This window comes from Pongo abelii, chromosome 5, assembly GCF_028885655.2.
Source record: "Pongo abelii isolate AG06213 chromosome 5, NHGRI_mPonAbe1-v2.0_pri, whole genome shotgun sequence".
Classification (NCBI taxonomy): domain Eukaryota; kingdom Metazoa; phylum Chordata; class Mammalia; order Primates; family Hominidae; genus Pongo; species Pongo abelii.
The window spans coordinates 79,665,373-79,686,901 of NC_071990.2; the positions used below are offsets into that span (position 1 = coordinate 79,665,373).

General features: G+C 32.1%; 1 protein-coding gene across 3 annotated transcripts in view; it reads right to left on the reverse strand.

The window, feature by feature from the left end:
• The window catches only part of PHIP (pleckstrin homology domain interacting protein), a 139,208-nt gene that overhangs the window by 56,581 nt on the left and 61,098 nt on the right, over positions 1 to 21,529 (reverse strand). For all 3 annotated transcript variants that reach the window (XM_009242016.4, XM_002817078.6, XM_054557779.2), the window contains 9 exons: positions 21,233 to 21,303; positions 19,627 to 19,727; positions 19,490 to 19,530; positions 18,684 to 18,782; positions 17,770 to 17,923; positions 17,226 to 17,360; positions 5,828 to 5,956; positions 4,009 to 4,234; positions 333 to 470 (listed from right to left, as the gene is read on the reverse strand). In XM_009242016.4, coding sequence (XP_009240291.2) covers positions 333 to 470; positions 4,009 to 4,234; positions 5,828 to 5,956; positions 17,226 to 17,360; positions 17,770 to 17,923; positions 18,684 to 18,782; positions 19,490 to 19,530; positions 19,627 to 19,727; positions 21,233 to 21,303 — 1,094 coding nt within the window. The remainder of the gene's footprint in view (positions 1 to 332; positions 471 to 4,008; positions 4,235 to 5,827; positions 5,957 to 17,225; positions 17,361 to 17,769; positions 17,924 to 18,683; positions 18,783 to 19,489; positions 19,531 to 19,626; positions 19,728 to 21,232; positions 21,304 to 21,529) is intronic.

The window sequence follows — 21,529 nt, forward strand, 5'->3', positions numbered from 1 at the left end:
GGTTCATAAATCTGTTTTGACTCTTAAAATTTAATAATATACAACAATAAGGGTGATGAGATGTTCAAGAATGTGGCTTTGACTATTCTACATGTTTACTATAGAAAATGTGGAAGATACACACATTTAAAAACTCATTATCTCTAACTTGAAATCTCATTATGAACCATTTTCTTAGGTCATTAAATATTCTTCAAAACCCTGATCATTTTGGCGACCTAATATTTCATTTTACGGATGTACTATAATTTTTTTAAACCACTTAACACTGTGGGAGATTTAGGCTGTTTCAAATTTTTAAATATTCCACTTAAAATAGAATACCTGCTTACCTCTACTTAAACGGCTGGTATTACTGATACCTGCTTCACCAGAACGTCTCAGGTCTTGCTCCTGTTGTAGTCTTTGAATCATGCTGTCCAGTGGGCTGATCTCCTGGTTTGCTTGCTGACTTAAAACTTGATTCAGTCCTATACAATACCACACAAAATATTACAAATATTTTAGCTACTATTCAAACCATTTTACTCACCAACCTCACTTATCAGTTCAGAATTAACATAATTAAACATAAATTCAGTTTTATGTTCAGAATTAAACATAAATGTTGCTTGGGTAAAAGACTTAAATTATCAACTGTAAATGATGGGAGATAAAAAAAAAGGGAAAGAAAACATCTGTCCATCTTAGTTTATCAAAAATAATGATGAGGATGGTTGCTAACGTTTACTAAGTGTTTATCATGACTCAGATACTCATAATCCATATGGTAACTCCATTAGGTATGTATAAACAACTCCACTTTACAGATGAAACAACCAAAATAACTGTTTGAAGTCACACATCTAATAAGTGGCAATAGTAAGGTTTTCCACTTACATCATAGTTTCTTTTAAAATGACACATCTGATTACCCACTTTCTTAAAAAAAAATGTTTACTGCCTCGTTTATTCAATACATTATTGACTGTCTACTATATGTTAGGAACTACGCCAGGTACTGAGATCTAGTGGTAAATAAGGGACATGAAGATCCCTACTCTTTAGGGAGCTAACATACTGATGGGGAAAGTAAACAATAACCCAGGAGTTAATACAGAGTATGAAAGAAAGGTGTTGAAATAAAGAAGGTGATGGTGGGTCAGAAAAATCAGAGAAGCCCTCTCGGACAAGGTAGCATTTGAGCTGAGATTTAAATTAGATAGCCACATAGAGATCTAGATAAGGAACACTTCAGGTAGAACACAAGAGGTACAAAGGCTGTGAAGCAGGGAGAAACTTGTATTTTAATCCATCCAACTTTTCCAGCATTAATGCTTACTTGTACCACTCATACAGGACCACTTGACTTCTGCCCTTCTAACAAGAAAACACCTTCATGCACTGAAACTTTTGAACACAATATTCCCACTGTAAAGATAAACATGACAATCTCTAACTTACCATTCCAGCACCAACTAAAATGGCACTTCCATGATATTTCCTCTGTGAAATCTTTCCAATTACTTCTGAATTACCTGCTACCCTCTTTCACTTTCTTAAACAACCCATACATATCTAAGTATTCAGACCAATATAAAACATAAATGAAGTCCAAACCAGTTAGTTCCTCAAAAGCATGAACTGTCTCACTTATCTAAATCTAGTACAATGCTAGGCATTAAAAAATATTCACTCTTGCTGAATAAATTTTTAAAAGGTATATTATAAAATATATGAAAAATATTGCCATGAGTATAAAGAAGGGAGCAATTACTATCAGCCATACAAGTATATGAGAAGATCTGATCAGCTCAGAATTTTAGGGTGGGCTTAAATGGTAAGAAAAGAGAGCAAGGATATTCTGAAATGAAGCAGTAGTAAAAAAGGTAAAAGGAAAAAGAAATTACATGTATTAAATGCATAATTTCATTTACAAGAGAAAACTAAAATTCAATAGGATAAAATAACTTGTTTAAGGTCACCAAAGTAGAAGTGGTAAAAGCAGAGAGAAGTAAAAGTTCAAATGTCTTATACTTCTTTCCTGGTTTGCTGTTGGAAAACCATGTTGGAATACTGATGAATAATCTGATATAGCTCAAGTTTACAACTGAAAAAAACACATTTAAAGTATGTTGTACGGTGCCAATATAACAAGCTAATTTATTATTATAATAACTCAAATCTATTTTTCCCTAACTCTGAGAGATTTCCCAGAATAAATTTTATTATCTGGATTTGCAAATAAAAAGCTAAGGTTTTTTTGAAAAGTATTTTGCTTTTGTTCTGTTCTTGTATTAACCAATTTTAGACTCAATAAGTCTAAAATATGACAAAAAAAGATTTTTACTCTGAATTCTGAGAATTAGAACACTGAAAAATTTTGGGACTCATTACAAACCCAGTATTATTGCTATGGATTCTCTTATGGATACCAACAACTGGTATCTATTTCATTTTTAAGATTATGCCTACTTTATATGGAAGAAAGAACAATGGACTGAGAATCAGAGCTGAGGTTACAGTCCCTGTGATTCTATGACACAATACCACTAAATTTTGAATTCTCTCAACTTGCAGGACTGGAATATCATAGATACAGGATTAAATATTGTTTATGAAAGCCCTTTATAAATCGGTAAATGGATTTAAAAAGTAATAATAATTAATTAGCACTGATACTTTAATAAATGAGTCTTTTCCTTATTTCCCTGTGTCTGAAACCCTAAAGTAGCTATCTATTTTGAGGCTTGGGAACAATCTGATTTTGCCAATTCCTCTCCGAGAGGCTGAAGACATTTCTCTTAATTTCAGTCCTATGACCAGAACTTCTCTAATACTGAAACTTATCTAATCTGAGTACCTGTCCATACTTCTCGAATACTACTTATTCTTTTGAGTTCATGCTGTGTCCACTTACTGAGACAAATTAATCTCACAAACTCCAGATATTCAAGTCCACTGGACTGCACTACTCTAGGAGTAGCAGCAGGAATGATTCCTCTAATGCTTCTTCTCACCCTCCATTCTAAGTGGACATGTCTAATTCCAAGAGGAGCCCTTTCTATCCAGTATGTCCATCTTTATTGCAACTTCATGTTAAATCCTTTAAGAAAAATAAGATGCAGGTTTGAGGTTGATTTTTTCTGTGCTCCTTACAGAATCTAATTTCATTATTTAAAAGTCACTCAACACAAAAGCTACTTAGAAGCTTTTGTCGATTAAAGTCTAGAACTTAAAATATTTTCATAAATATTTTTCTAGTCTAAAAATATAGTAGAAGTATTCATAATGACAAAACTGGTTTAACCTTCTTTACAGAACCTTTCCATTATTTTTACTTAATACACTAGTGCTGCATTTCTTGTCAAAAGAGGGAAAGCAGTTTGTAGACTTTGACTCCATTTTAACTCTCATTTAATCCTTCAACACTCCATTATACTTCACTAAAACAGCTCTCAACACTTTCCATGTCAATCCTCTTATAAACCTTTAAAAGTTGGTAACTTTTTAAAACATCTTCAATGTGAACAGGCAATCTACAATCTTTCTCACATCATGCTATTATTCCCTTTAGTAACATTCATCACAATTTGAACTGTGTATTAGTTTATTTTAATGAACTGTGTTTATTAATCTACTAACCCATTCCATGAAAGCAAGGATCATGTTTGTTTAATCCACTACTGAATAGCCATGGCTTAGCAGGTGTTAGAGACAGAAGAGATTATCAATAAATATTGCTGAGTAAGTAAATGAATTGACTTGTTTCACACCAAATACAGGAACTACCTTATTGATCCCTAGGGGTTACAAATGGATAATAAATCAAAATTATTGCTGTAAATCACCAATATTCCATAATTAACTTGTAATCCTTAAGCATGATCAAAGACCTGTATAAAAGTATAAAACACACTTTTACTTCTTATCCACTTAACAACTGAAAACAAAGTTTTACTCAATTAGCAATTTTAACAGTTCAGTGGGAAGAAGAAAATTTGATTGTCTAAGAAAATGAGCACCTACCTGAGGAAGTTACTCCCATCTGAGGGATGAGTTGCTCCTCCCTGCAATTTTCACGGCCAGGAACTAATCTTTGATATCTTGATGGATGAGGGTTACCATCAACATCAACCAAAAAAGGGGGAGGCATAAGATGAGGTGCTTGCTGAGTCTGTTCATCTAATACAAAATTGTTGGCATCACGAATAAGTGGCCGATAATCACTATGAAAGAACATCTGATCTGCTATCTGTAAAAAGAAAAGTCCATAAAAGACTGGAAAAATAAAAATGTATCATTGTAGGAAAAAAGTCTATATCATTTCTAACAGAAAGCAAACATCTGAATACGAATAATGGTATTAAGCAACAATTTTTAAAATATTATTTTCCTCAATTAATTATAAATAGGTATTTTAATTTTCTACCTTAAGTATTATGATCAGAAAAGTAGCTGCTTTACATTTTCTCTGAAACAAGGAAGGGATTATACACAGGAGTCCCCTCTTATTTGCAATTTTGCTTTCCATGGTTTCAGTTACCTGTGGTCAACCTGACTCCAAAAATGCTGAACAGAAAATTCCAGAAATAAACAACTCATAAGTTTAACTGTGCACTGTTCCAAAATGCATAATGAAATCATGTGCCATCTCACTTGGGACACAAATCATCCCTTTGTCCAGCATATCCACATTGTCTAGATATGCTACCCACCCATTACTGTATAGAAAAAACACAGTGTGAATAGGGTTTGGTACTCTCCAAAGTTTTAGGCATCCATTTGGAGTCTTGGAACATATTCCCTGTGGATAAGAGGAGGCTACTGTGTAGAAAAGCTACCACTAAAAATAAGCTATTCAATATTCAATTTTAAATTAAACGGTAACATCAAATCTAGTCATAAATCATTCAACAGTATTTTTACTTCCACAGAGCTACCATGCTTTATCTTAAATCCTTAGGTATACAGTAAGTATGATTTGTGTAATATTACTATAAAAATCACATAAGATTTTCTAAGGGTTAATAAGCATTTTCTCTAAATGTTTTGAGATTATATGAAATTATTAATATAAACTCAACCAGGACATAAATTTTATTATTTAAAATTTCACTGGTTAATTTGCAATTTTTTTAACTAAATTATAAACTACTCAATATTTACTATCATAACCTTTTATACCATTCCACCACTAGTAAGCAATTTAATTCTTCTAGTCACTAATCTTAAAGTTGGGGTCTTTAACTGCTGAGCCTGTAGTGCCAGCCGCAGTTCTTTAGCAGGCTGAAATGAGAGGATTGTTTGAGCCCAAGAATTCAAAGCCAGCCTAGGCAACATAGTGAGACATTTCACCCCTACTCTGTAAAAAAAGTCCCCCCAAAACTGGACAGGATCTTTAATAAAAAACATTAACTACAATCAGGTAATATAATACATTTTTAAGAGCCACATGAAAGCCACAGATTTGTACCCTAGATAAGTACATATTATCTATATTAAAAAAACATTTTACATAATTTCAGAGTCCCACTATGGATAACATCTTCCATCTCCAGTTTATATACCCCAAGTTAAGAATTCCAATCCAGATTGCTCCAGCAGGCTAAGAGTTCTTTTTTTCTGAAATATGCAGATTTTTAAATAACAAGCCCTAATAAAGTGAGATTTAACTGCTGTCTTCACCTTCCTTTCCAAAACTAAGTCTCCAGACTACTTAACACAAGATTCTTCGAATTTTATCCTGAATGTAAAGATGCTGATTCTCACCCACTCCAAAAACATACAACCCCTAAACATGCATTAAAAAAAAATAAGGACATGATATATAGTCATCATACTCTACCTTGTCATATTTGCTACTGGACCCAAAGCCAAAAATTAAAAGATGTCCATGAGAGTCTGTGCATGCAAAATGCTGACCATCAGGAGAGCATTTGCAGTCAAATACCGCGCCATGTCCTTGGCCTTCAATCTGAAATATATTTAACCAACAGTAAGAAAACTACCATTAAAATGAAAAGAATTGGTCACTATTATTACAATAATTTTATGATAAAGGCATACATCCTAATGAAGTGAAGATTAAGTAAAACAAGCATAGTACAGTAATAAAATTTATGAATATTCATGAAAAGTGCCAGATTAATAGCCTTGAAAAATAAAGTACTCTATCCACAGACCAAACACAATTCAGGAAATAAAAGAATATCAACTCCCCCACCCATAGAATTCTGTTTCATGTTTTAAACTCAGACTTAACACATAATTATGTCTTACACTCCATCTATCTCCGTTCAATCATGCCCTTTCTGCAAAAGCTGACATGTAGCAACTGTACCGATTTTTTGGTAATTCTTGGAAGTAGTAGCCAGAGATCATTGCTCAAATGACACTAGATTTTATTATTTTTGGTAATAAATTCCCTGGTAGTCTGACTCGTCTTTTAAATGGTGAATTTCAAAGGTTAAAGAAAAGGTTTTTTTTACCTGATAATTGTTTTCTGTTTTCCAGTTCCATTAATCCAGAACGAATGGGTTTCCTCCCTGCAACCTGTCAATCAAACAGAGGTGGCCAATCACCACTCTGAATTTTTTGCTCTCAGTGCTTCTTCAGACTATGTTCCAGTTGAAAACTTCTTTAGCAGTGTTCTGAAAGAGGTAAAAATTCTACCCTATCTAAAGCACATCTAGGGACTGAATTTCAGAAACAACTAAAATAGGGAGTTGACTCCCTAACAAATAACAACTAAGGATGATTTTCAACAAATGCTGTTGGATTTCTGGATTAGCAGAATCGGAACACACACACATTATCAGGTAAGAAATACCTCCTTTCTGTTCCGGTATCCACTGATCTAGAACAAATTGAGCTTTATTAGTAATATCCCAGGAAATGCTTGGAAAAGAGAAAGGTGGTAACTTTCTTTCTTTAGTATTAAAAATGTGGCATAAGGATGGATGTACAGTTCACCAAATGCAGAAGTTAAAATTCAGAAGAAGAATAACTGATTTCTCAAGGAAGGTTTGCATTTTGGTAAAAAGAGAAAATATTTCTATAAAAGAAAGGACTTTACCTAAGAAGTTAATACAATACCACAACTGGGATTGCCTCAAAAAGAAAGCTAGCTTTTTCCTTTGGCTTGCTAAAAAGAAGAAATGTGTGCAACAGTGCTTATTAATGCTCTTTTGGATGGTTACAATAATAGAAAAGAAAGAATAACTTTTTAAAAAATGTAACCATATTAGATAAAACTAGTAAAATTATCTAATGTTTAATATACACAAAAACTTAGAAAAGAAAGGAAATGAATCATAAGTGAAACAGGATTATATCTCGAGTGTGAAGAAAGTTGGAGGATGATAAGATAGGAGAGGAAGGTAACTGATTCCAAGTCTACTTTAAAACAATTCAAAAACGAGAAAGAATATAACTATTTCTCCAGATTACCATAAGGGCACCAGGAGCCATACAGCTAGGCATTTGCCAAAAATGAAAGACTATAAGTACAAATTCAGGATTCAAGTCTTTATTTTTCAGGGTTTTCCTAGGCAAATAAAAAAAAAGTTACATGAACTGTTATAAATAAGCAACCACATGAACAAAGTACACCTCTAAATAGACTTTTATATCAAAAACTAAAAATTAGGGGATTGAAACTGCCTTAGCCATGTGTTGTTAAATGATTTTTTTTTAACTCAGTTCACTCAAAATTTCACAGAAGGCAAGAGAGAGAACAAAAAAGCAACTACTTTATAAATCTACTCTAATAAATGTTTCCAGAAGTGTAATTACAAGTCTAAGATTACAATTTTAAGTAGACAGTAGAGTGCAGACTTGAAAGTAGTCCAATTTAGCAATTTCAAAGGAAATCTGATAAATGTTCCTAAGCATGGTATCCTTCATGTGTTGTTTAAACAAACATTTTTTCTTTTTGGGGGTGAGGGTTGGGGGGCAAGTAGGACTAATCAACCCTTGACTCTATTATTTCCATTGTTGCCATATTTACAGTTAGTAGATCTCTAAAATAATCTTTGGGGACAGTTGAAGCTTATAAAGCTCTAAAAGAGCAAAGAAAAAATAGCAATCATATTTAAGATGCCTGTGTGTCCTATATAACACATTTCATTGTGAATATGGCAAGACAGTATTAATTTTCTTGGTATAATGCATCTGTTTAACTCCAAAGTGACTTTTACATGGAGAAAATGAAAGTATATTTCAATCATATCAGAAAAAAGGAAAGGATATTATTTGGATTAACCATTTGTTTCCTAAAGGAGGCATTAAAAGAATCTGCTTTACTCATGAACCAGTTAGAAAAGGTGCCTCTAACTTCATCAATTAAAAGACCAACTCTCTATTTATTAATGGATCCTCAGACAATAAACACCCATACCTATAAACTGCAGACTAGGTTTTCCAAGACCAGGCTTCCAAACAATTGATGATATAAAACAGGAAAATATTTTACTTTCTCTATATTAACTAAAAATATCCTAGCTGGTTTTAAAATGTATGTTATGATTAACTAAGCCAATCAAAAGAAAAGAATTTTATCTTTTTAAACAAGGGTCAAAGTATTTAAGAGTAAGAATTCTCAAAAACAAAATTTTAAATGAAGGCACTATGTGAATATTCACATGTACTAGAAAGCAGTAAGGTTTATCTTCAAAAATGAAAAAAAATACCCTCTCTCACCAAATGAAAGGTATATGAGCCTATCATAAAATTAAATGCACTACATACCAAGAAAATGTGTCAACATAAAATTTAATACTACATAGAGCTTATGCTAGCTAGCACTTACTACAGTTGTAGTAAAATAATTAGAAACAGAGTGAAACTACTAAGTAATGACGAATTATCAAAATAAGTGCATTTTAGATGAATTATTCCTCTAACAAAATCAAGTATGCTTGTTATGCATTATTTTGGATATATAGAAATAAAGACCACATAAAGCTCATAGACATTAAATATCAGTAAGGTTTAGCTGAGATAATCTATGAGACAGTATTTACCAGTAACTGTGAAAACTTCAAAAAGAATAACAGGAGTAAAAAGAAAAGAAATAAAAGTATATTCAGCAATTATTGTATTTTGTTTTATTTTTAAAAGGAGGAGATGGGAGGATCAGATGTGTTAAAATAATGACTCCCTTATTTGAACATTCTCATACTGACTAAAGAATTCTATAAATACTACCAATAAATGAGTAATATAAACTTGTTAGGCATTTAGAGACTTACACTAAACTTTAAAGAAATTAAATGATACAAAAACTTATGAGCTAAGAGCTCTGATGAGAACTCATTAAGAAAAGAATACTAATACCTTTTCTGAGGGAAGGTACTATACACAACTAACATAATTTTCGTGAAGCAGAAAAATGAATGATTAGACAGAGGAATGAGGTTGAAGACCCAAGACATCTCTCCATCAGTAATAGGTAAATCACCTAATCTCTGTGGAATGATGGAGATAAATGATCACTAGAGTCCAGTTCTAAAATCCTACCATCTGAGGTTCTGAAAGGTATGTTGAAAAAAACTGGACAAATCTGGAGATGAAGTATATTAAAAGCAGAATGCACACTAAAATTCAGGGTCTCAATTATATCAATCATGAAGAATATACAGAGAGTGAATATGAGAAGTATATGCTTCTAGAAAACCTTAACACAAAGTAGGAAGGTTAAAAAATATGGGCTATCTTAGGCAGAACCATCCTCTTCTAGAGTTATTTCAATTCTATTAGCAGGGTCAGTTTGTCTTGTTCTTTTTTTTTTTTGCATACTGTTGATTAGAAGAAAGCATCTTACCTAGGAAATACTCCAAAATTTAAAATTATGTATGCAACTTTTAAAATACCCTAAAATAATCTTATGAAACAGACTCATATACCAAGAATGAAAAGAGCTGATAAATGGAATTTATGCTAAGAATAACCCTTAAGAAGTCCTTCCTTATGTATTAAAAAAACTTTTAGATTAGAGCTTGCCAACCTAGAGAAAAATATGTAAACTAGATACAAAAGGGACTCAGATGTATATTTGAAATAAGTGTTGGATCCTGGCCAACATGGTGAAGCCCTGTCTCTACTAAAAACACAAAAATTAGCTGGGTGTGGTGGCGCTCGCCTGTAGTCCCAGCTACTTGGGAGGCTGAGGCAGGCAGGAGAACCACCTGAACCCAGGAGGCGGGGGTTGCAGTGAGCTGAGATCGTGCCACTGCACTCCAGCCTGGTGACAGAGCAAGACTCTGTCTTAAAAAAAAAAAAAAAAAATCCAAATTCCAACAGTTCAGGTGTTATCAAATTACTTTAAAATAGTTATTGCATGGCTGTTTTAATCCTGAAAATTCTTTAACTTATGCCAACATAAAAAAGGAAACTGCCGGACCTGACTTGATAAAAATCAGTAGATCAGATTATTACACAAAATGAAAAAAAATTATTACATAAAAGTGATTCTGAAAAATCAGCTCTAGATTTTCATCAAAAGAAAAATATTACCAAAATAAATATCTTCAAATTTAACAGCATTTTGTACCCATATTCTGATTTCTCTGGGAAGAGCAATACTATTGATTACGCCTTCCTTGAGGCTTATTTTCTTTTGGTCTTTTTGGCATATTAGCATGGTGTGTCTTCCTTGACACACCCTCTAAGGATTGTGACCCCTTTTCCATTCTGCTAAATATATGAGTATTTCCTAAAGTTTACTTCTAAGCCTTCTGCACTTCCTTCTCCTGTCTCCATGAGGAAGTAAACTATATTCTATAAGAAACACTTCAACATTTTCTTCTTTTTACTCCTAGCCCCTCTAAGCAGTCTATCTCCAAGTGCCAGCTGGCCATTTCCACATAGGTAGTTCAACGCAATAAACATTATTACAAATGAACTGAAAAAAGAAGTCAGTTCTCCCTTATGTCTTTCATATTTCCACTAATAAAACCATTGTTCTCAAGGTCACCCAGGCTTAACACTCTATAAACCCATTTATTAAATCTTTCCTCCCTGTCATCCTATAGCCCAAATCCCAATATAGTCACAAAACACCAAGTCATTTATGTATTTTTTTCTTTACAAATTTCCTACCAACTACCCCTATAATATTTCATGACTAATTAAAGTAGTTGTCCTCACACTTATTCAATTTCATACCTGAAACAGTACTACTGGCAACCAAACTATTTTTCTCTTAGCTTCTTGACCATCCTATAAAATAATCTACTAAAGCCCCCACAAGGTTCATAGGTATTTATGCCTGTGAGATCATTTGAAGTCACTGACAGTCCATCTCAATTTGTTTTTCGTCGTTATTTCCAAAATCTACTGCAATCAAGCTTTCTAAATATCTAAATTTCTATGAACATGTCATGACACTTAGCTTTTTATAATGTTCCTCTTGTTTATAAAATTCATTCTCTTTCTTACTGACTCGATTCCTATTTATCTTTCAAGGCAGTTTCAATTCCTCCTCCTCAACAAAACGTCTCCAATCATCCACCCTGACATGATCTCTACATCTTAAGATACAGCAGCTATCTTTTCTCATTTGTCATGCTATTGTTTGAAATTATTTATCAATATTTATCTCTTTAGGTATATGTTGTATATTTTGTATCCCCAACTTAACTGTAGGCTGACTAAAAATAAAGACCACGTCTTATTCTCCCTTGTGGTCCTCATATTTTGTGCTTAACACAAAAGAAAACACTCAAACATTTGTTAAAACATTTTCATCTGCATGTTTAAATTCTGTATAATTTCATATACTTTCTCATATAACTATCAAATCTCAAATACCCTTGTGATAGCAAGTCATGGACTATGTCAAAGAATTACTACATAAAAGTAATTCACCACATATAATGCAGTGTGAGAAGCTGGAGAGACAAACTCACATTCATGGCAACAGATTAACATGACTTTTGTACCAAGATATATATCTGTGTGTGTGTATGTATATATATATATACATACACACACACATATATAAAAAAGAGATATAATCTAAAGAATCTTAAAACCTGAAAGAAAGTGATAATTACTAAAGTGTATGGTAAGAAGATCAAAAGTACTTCCTTACCCAAAGAAGCTGAAACATAGACTGGAAGCATCAGAGAGTCCTTTTAACACAGAGAGTATAAATATAGGACATTATCTTGTTAGATGATGATAGGAAGAAAGAAGGAAGGAAAGAAGGGAGGAAGGGAGGGAGGGAGAGAGGGAGGGTTCGGTGAGGGAGAAAAGAAAAGAAAGAGACTCTTCTCCTGATTCATAAGAGATAACACAATATGAGATGTATCTATTTTGAGCTTCTCTTTCTCCCTTTCCTAGATATATACAGCTACAATTATCTAAAACTAAAGTACAGGTCACACTGAGAACATGTTAACATCAGAAGAAGTATGCATGTACAAAAATTCTGGGTGGTAGATTGGCAGCCTCTGCTCGTTTGGAACGTTGCAAGGAGAAATATATTGTTCTGGATTAGTGGACACTGGAACTTTTTTTTTTTTTTAAATCTCTTAAGTAAAAGAAAGGTTAAGAGAACAATTATAAAAATGAGGAAAACTTTAATCAAATAAAAACTTATTTGGAATTTACCCATGAAACAACAAAAGTAAAGCAAAAATCAAATTCAGTAAAACTGCTTTCTATTAAGAGACATACTATACTCTTTGATTAAAATGAAAACCAGACAGGAGGCAACAAACTACAGCTTTGAGTAATGACAGAAATAGAAAGATATGGAAAGAGAGAGAGAGAGACACAGCTAGGACTACAGAGAAAAGAAAGAGTAAGAGAAATAAAGCAAAACCGCCAGAAACATGAGGAAAGCTACTAAAAACATGGGGTCTACAAATTCAACTCCAAGCCTCTCTTATTTACTATTTAATATTCAAATGGCCTAGTACTAAGAAATGTGAAAAGTCTCTATCTTTTCAAATTAATTTAATATTCATTTAGTTAAACTCGTAGTTAAAACTTAGCTGTCCTGTGCTAATTTAATGGGGGAAAAAAAGACCATAAAACAATTTATATTTAGGAACATTTAAGGTTATAATTAACTTCTAAACCTGGCAACCTCTTTCACACAAGGCCCTCAGTTTCAGTGAGAGCTGCACACATTTTCAAGCTATTTCTGGGAATTATTTATCTGCCTTTTAGCATTTAATGGGAGTATAGAGCCTTTAGAGTTCAGAACAACTCTCATCAAAACAAAGCTATTCTGATGTTTACCTCCTGCCAATGCCAAACAAACGTGGGCTTACTAAGTTATACCCAACTATTATAGTTTGGTAGATTCTTAACACACACTACTTGCTTCAGTAAAATATCCAAATATATACCTCATTTCCTCTGAATACTCAAGTTATGTAAGGACTGCTCAGTTGATTCGTAAAGAAATAACTGATAAAAGTACTGAAGGCCTAGAATGTAGTTTGTTTGTTTTTAAAGAATAAAGTTGTCTCATAATTTTTTCTACAAAATTCTCTTTGGCTTCTTCTCCTGTTCATTTAAAAAAGAAAAACAACAACAACAAAAAGAACCACAAAGGCTTTCCCAAAAAGTGCTTTTAAAAGTTTTTATTAAAGATGAGACAACAGAAAGGGTAGGGGGAGTACAAGCTACATATACTGTCTATTCCATTTCATGCCCTATGTTAGCCTCTTTCAAAACATCATCTCATGTGTCATATACTTCTTATAACAAAAACAAACCCAGCACCCACTCCCCAACTGCTTTTATCATTGAGATCCTCTATTAGGAGGAAAGTTAGCAGTAAAAACAAGAAAAATAAACCCCTCAGTTTTTCTGGAGAATAGTACTTGAAAGTTGAGAATCCATTTATAAGATTTCAGAGTGAAGTAAATTATTTAAACATAAAAGAACTAAATAGCTTTATCTCAATTCCCAATCTCAAACTCTTTAATTTGCTGACAAATTTAGATGGTCCCAAAATAAAGCACAAGAAATTTTTAAAAGTATAAGTCATGGCTTGGTACAGAAAAAAATTAGAATATTTATTAGAATGATGACTATCAGTGCAATATTAAAATATTAATGTTTTATAATCTTATAATATTTAAAAATTATTAAAATGTAATTACTATGTATCAAACAGGCATTTGAAAGTTCACCTTTTCACTTGAAAGGCTTTTTAACATTACAGGATTTTTGGCTATTTCTAAAATTTCAAAAAAAGAATTTACATTTCCATAATTGCACCAAAAATGCAGTAAAATGCTGATGAATACAAAATACTAAATTATATGTTACATGATTTCCATTATCTTTTGCAAAGGTATTATAAATTTCCAATGGAAAATTCAATTATTATTCAAAAAGCAGGAGAAATACTAAAGTATTCTTAAAATGTACTTGATAAAAACCAGTATTTAAGAAATTTGTACATACAACTGTTCTTCTAAAGGTATAGTCTATATTCCTTATTTTCTAGCTGTAGGTGGAATGGTGTGTTTACTTATCTGTTTTATAAACTTCAGTTTTAACAGTCACATGAAATATTATTTAATCTTAAAAATACTTCACATAACTTTCACCATTTCTAGTCAAAAAAGGAGTATTCCACCAGAATTCTTCATCCTCTAATAGACCAAAGCACTATATATGACTAGACCCTTCACACGGTGCTCAAAAAATATTTACTAAACTGAACTTGTGATTACTACTACAACTTAACATCAGGGATTAAATTTGTATGCAATCAAGTATCGTGATATTTTAGTAACTGAAAAACTTATTGATTAGCTACATAGAGCCAAATAGCTATAATTATAGCCAAAACTCAACATTCATGACAGCAAGCAGTGAGAACACAGGCCCTCCCTCGAATTGTTTCTCTTTATTTTCTTAATAGCAATGCTGGATGCTTTATCTTCCATTTGCCCATAAATAAAACAAGCAATGAAAAGAACAAAAGAGTGAAGAGCAAAAAGAATTAGGGCAATTAGATAACTCATAAAAGACAGACAGGAAAAAAAATCAAGTTAAAGAGTAAGATGTCAAAAGATCCACTCAGATTTATTACCATTATGAAAACATTTCTTCATGGACATATCACTAACTGAGTATAGTTAAAAGTTAGCTATGCAGTAACATTGACAAAAGCTCAAAAAGCCAACCATGACGAGATTTGAGTACAGCCAGAGTCATGGGTTTATGCTCCAAGTGCCCACATAATAGCTGTGTGAACTCAGTAAATTGGGGCAAAGCACTTCGTCTCTGTAATGTACAGTTTCTCCATTCCTAAGACCAAGAATAATAAAATCTATCTTGGTCATCTTACAAGGTTTTCATGAGACCCAAAGGAGGTAAAATACGTGGGAGCATTTTGGAAACCATTAAACATCATACAAAAAATTAAAGGTAGCATCTTTATTTTAATGAGATTAAGGGTGGCTCACTTTCTGTTTTTTCAAACGCAGGATATATTTTTTAGCTTTTTTGGTTTATGTTTTGCTCACTGTCTGCAATTCTATGAATACTATCCAATTCAACTTATTACATGTATTTGTTTCTTCTGCCCTTTAGAGTTTTCCTATCTCTTATCCATAAAAAGAACCAGAAAAATATCCTCATCTAAAACTCTTATTTAACAATAAACAATTTTTAAGGCAGTAATGTAACCAATCCCTCAACTAATTTTTAAAAATATACAATATATTATGGCTGACTTCTACTCCTGGTTACATTACTAATTTTTAATGGTCTAAGGGCAAATCACTTAACTCTCAAGGTGCTGCAGTTTTTGTTATCTACTGAAAAGGTAGAATATTAGTGTGACCAACTTACCTGATAAGGGAAAATTCACCTTTATAACTGAAAAGTTAAAGCAGTATTCAATTATGAGAGAAAAGTTTCCCTCCAAACACTCTACCAATACAATAATGCCCTTTGGAAATACAAAACTACTAAATGAAGCCACTAGTATATATATGTATCCCACGTATTATTTTTTTTTAAGCTATAAAGACAGACTGAGAAATGACTAATTTCCTTATTCAACAGATATTCCAAAAAGGAGCAAATCAGAAACACAAGGACAGAAAGGAAGAAAATATTTTTTACTGGCATATTTACAGGTGGCTTTTTAAAAAAATCTCAATACAATCACAAAGGAAATCCATCCATCACTAACAAGTGCACACCAAATAATTAACACTGTTTTCCAGAAACAGAGGGTTTTACAAACCTTATTTCTTACCTAATGTATTCTAAGGCACAGCCTTAAAGATAGCTAAAGCTATTTCCCTCACTAAAAAATCTGCTATTATATCTGCTTACTCACGACATAGAAATAACTTTACTCTGATTATCAATCAAGCATAGCATCACATTCGTGTAATTTTTTCACAAATCATGTTTCACAAATAACTGTTTTGTGAAATAATTTATTTGGCAAAATAATTCTGACCACATGTACTAATTGTATTGTTTTATGGTTCATTACTAAAGATTTCTATAATTGCTCTTTTAAAAAAATTTAAACATGCTGAAATAGTGGAAAGTTTTTTCTTTTGTTCTTTGTTGAAAGGTATCTCTAATATACAGAAAGTAGACATTTAAAAAATATGACTACACAAACTGCAGTAGTTGAGGAGACCTTTATACTTCATACAGTAAATAGAAACACTGCTTGGTAAGTTGTATGTGATATATTAAAACATTGTAATTCAAATACTCGGCCAATTATGTTAACATCTATCTAAGAAACAAAATGTGAACAGAAGGTTATAAACTCAAATATTTAAAATACTACCATTTGATTAAAAGCAAGAAATGCCTGATTCTTCGGCCTTAATTTTAAAATCAGTGTACTTGAGTCAAATTCTATTGTGCTAGAAGACTATTAAAGCAGTACAATAATACAATATAAGTATTTATTTATAATTTCTTCACATGGTTTTCCAAGTATTTTTTCTTCTCTATATTGTATCTTCATACTTGTGAATTTCCAAAGTTTCACTGCTAAAACTGATAAAACTGTATCAGTTATCACAATGTACAGGCACTGTAATATGCACAATTAATTTTCTTTTAAATTCAGCATGTCAATAAAGGTGTGGAATAAATCATTCTTTATTGATGGGAATTTAAAGTCAAAATAATGAACCAATTTTTAAATGGATTTCCTTTGTATGCAGAGTACCTTTGTCAAAAAGTTCCCAAATCTTTAGCAGGTATAAAATGAAGAGAATGATAATTACCATATTGAAATAAGATCGTATTTTGACTCCTCTTGCCAGATCCCACACTATCACATTTCCATCATGACCAGCAGAAAAGAGAACTCTAGGATCGAACGGGTGTGGTTCAAGAACAAATACCTCATCTTCATGACCCTGAAATATTTTTGAAGTGTCAAGGAATCATAGATATCAAAAAAGAAAGAAAAACAAACATAATGAAATACCAATAGGGCACTATTTCTAGAAATGGAGTTTTAAGAAGTATTAAATTGGCAAAAATCTTCAAATTTGTCATGTATATATAATAATGAAACTGAGCTAATATCATTGTCCAGGGCTTAGTGGATGGATCTTTTCATATTAAAAAAACAGCAAATATCTACTATATATTTCCAAGCCAAACCTGTTTAACTGCATTGTTAAAATTATTCCCAATCACTCACAAAGCCGTTACCCCAGCAAGCAAGAGTTTTTAGCTAACATAAAAGACTTTATTCCTCAATGAGAATGTTTCATTCTATAGTCAGCTTCAGTTATATTAAAGATTAGAATTTTTTCTCACCATCAGGACATGAATTAGTTGACCAGTGTAAGAATTCCAAACTTTCAGAGTCATGTTATTAACTGCAGTTATAACTGTATTGTCATGTCGATCCCAAGCTACCATAGTAACCTTCATTTTTGTGATTTTATCTTCTATTCCTTGAAGGTTTTGGCTGAAAGTGAGGAAGTATTTTACACTGACTATTAAATACTGACACAACAAAAACCAAACATATAATCTATAATTTGTATTTATATTCACTAACATAATAACTATCACTTAACAATAACTGAGAAGTTTGAATCAACATGGAATGATGGTAAAAATCCCTGCACTGAGTCAGGAAATCAAGGATTTCCAGAATTCTAGCACTTCTAAGCCATTACTAAGATGATCTTGCATAAATATTACTGCTATAACTCTATCTAGATCCAGGAATTCTGTGCCATGCTGCTCACTCTCCACCTTTTACTGTTGCTGTCATCCCCTGCTGACTGTTCTGCTTTCCCATCCATCTGAGATGACTACACACAAATACAAGTGGAGAAAAATATTAAAACCAAAATAACAGCTACAACACGCAGTATAATTTATCTTGGCTTGAAGAAACCATTGGACATAAAATATTGTCCCTCTGATAAACGAAACATCATATGTTCTGGTTTCTGAAAAAAGTATTTAAAGTTAAAACTATTCTTACAGTACTTTTATCATCCCCTTAAAAAAAATTAATGCAGCAATGTCCTGAAATACGCCAATGAATCATTTCATAAAAATCAACACTGCTCATCTCCAACTGTACTTCTAGTTATTGCAGAAAAGTAGTAATTTTAACATGATACATAATTTTATAGGCTGAGAGTCACCAACCTGCACTATAACATACTTTAAATAATCAATATCTACATAATATTTCAAATTTGACCTCTTACCCTGCTGGACGAGTAGCCATATCCAACAAAATGCTCTTCCATTCTCTTCGTTTAAATTGCCAAATACGTGCCGTCCCATCACGACTGCCACTTACAAACCTGTATTAAAAGGAATCCGATCCCCCAAAGAAAAATCATACATGCTTTACCAAAATGCACTTCTCCTAGAGATCTCGTTTAAAAAGACAGCATTCATCTTTATTTATGCAGCATTCTAATAACTTCTGAAACTTTATGGGCTTTTTAGAATTTTATATGCAAACATTCCAATTTTCATGGCTAGGTCACAAAATAACATTTTCAAAAGTGATTCAAGGTCACCATGTACTACCCTAGAAATAAAATCGACATTTTCCAAGAAAAAAACAATGATTTTCTTCTCAATATTAAAGAATCTGACTTATTCTACTCAAGGTATTAGAAGTAGCTTTATTTTCTTTTATAATAAGAACATGGGAAAATCTATACAATATCATCAACAAACAGGTCTGCCTCAAATATTATACTGTGATACATTTTCAATCTATACCAAAAGCTTTTCTACATTTTGAAACATATCTGGAATATATAGGGTGATTTAAAAACCAGTTATTACTAAAAGTGTCCAAGTATACTAACATTATTACAAATAAGATAAAGACGTGCCTATGCATGTGAAGGCTGTATTCACTTTTAAGTATAACTGGTCAAGATCTTTATTTTAGGTAGGTGATTATTTCCTATACAACTTCAAATAAAATCTGACAACTAAAATTGTCTTTATTTCATAATTTTAAAATTAGAATTAAATTAGACAAATATTTTACCTGTTACTAGTGTTGGAAAACTGGATACTGTCAACTTTGTCCTATATATAAACAAATAAACAAAAAAGTGGGTGCTGAATATAAACTCTTGGACTCACATAAATTATACTAATCTAATTCTTTTCACCAATACTTACAGTATGAAACTCCAATTCTGATATTTTCTCTGGCTGACCTGATCCAAAAAAATAAACCCGAATAATATGATCTGTGCTTCCCGTCGCCAGAAACATTCCACCTATGAAGAATAGCAGCAATTATTAAGAAGTAAAACATAACTTCAAAATCTCTGAAAATCAGATAATAAAATGTAAGCAAAATTACAATATATACTGAATTAATATTTTACTCCAAAACCATTCACATTTATCCTAAATATATAACACATCTAACTGGAATTTAAGAAACAAGTTTATGAATATATCTTTGACTAGAATGAATTTGTCAATATTTATAGAAGTAAAGCTTTGCTCAAAAAATAATTTCACTACGTGAATATATAACCATACCATGTTAAAATTATCAGTCATCTTCACTAGAAAATATTTCTCTCGCAATTCTGCTGAAATTTTTCCGTTGTCTCATTTCCCATGTGTCAAAATCTTATCAAACTTTTAAGGCCCAACTCCCTCAGTAACTTTTCTTTACAAACTTTGCAATCAAATGAGGCTGCTCTCTCAGAACTCCCCTAAGACTCTGTTTTGTAGCATATTCATTCTACCTTGCATTACAGTTATTTGTTTATGCAGTGTACTCAAGAGTAACACTCTTCCACAGCATTGAAAACAATACCTGTATATAATAAAATATTTAAGTACTTTTGCTAAATGATCTACCTACTAACCCCTTAAAAAAATCAAATTGTCCTTGAAAAAGGAGTAAACATTCAGAGTATTCTGGATGCATGTATGATGCCTATATTTGTATGATTACTACAAGGAACACTGAATCCATGGTAGTGGCACTGAACATCTAGAAGTTAGAAAATGAACATGTTTGGATATTAGTATGGCAAAAACAGACTCACTTCATTAGTTTGCTATCCCTTATCTCAGGTAATACTCCTATCCACAATTATAAAATGAGCAGAAAAAGTAAAACTGAAAATAAAGGTAGGAGGAACAGGTATTAAACACTATTTGGATCTACTCATGTTTCATTTAATTTTCTTATCAATTTACTACAAATAGCAAGATTTTTTTATAACTTGTTTAAAAACACCCTCACATCCATTCAAAATGCTGCTGCATAAACACAAATCTGAATTGGAATCTTAGCACTGCTATACAATCACTTTTTAAAGTGCAAATAAGAACAATATGTAGCGAATTAACTGATAAAGATGTACAAATATGAATCAAATTTATTTGACTTAACTATAGAATACCTTCAAAATCCATGAAAACATAAACCAGATTTAAAATACCGTTCTTACAATGAAACAACTATTTAAACATTCATTCTTTAACAGGGTCAATTTTGAAACTATTTATTCTCTCCTACTAAAACATTATAGTCTTCTTAAAGAAAAACAGTCATGTGATTATATAAACTAAACTCTTGCATAAATGAAATATTTCTAAGTCAGTTTATAATAATTCTCGGTTACTTATTAGTTCTGGCATATGTATAAGAACATGATTTATAATACAACGGTAAATATTTTCCTAAATATTACGCACTCCACTATAAGGTTTCTAAATGAACAACTTTAAGTCGAAAATTAGAATGGGGGAAACTTACCAGCACTAAAAGAAGAACAGATCATTTGAACTCCAGGCCGAGGGCGCTCTGTAAATTTTGCAGGTCTTGGGCTGTAATACAAAAAATAAACAATTAAAAATATCCTAAAGGAGCCAGTAGCACCAGAAATACTCTGTTTCAAAAAATAATCCCAGAAGGACAAAATTAAGAAGCAACAGATGGCTCCCTTCCTAAAAACAACTTAGAAATCATTACATGTCATAAATCAGAAGATCTTGTAGAAATTCTAGATATAGGTTTTGTAGGAGCTCCTGATTACACAACAATACGCACATG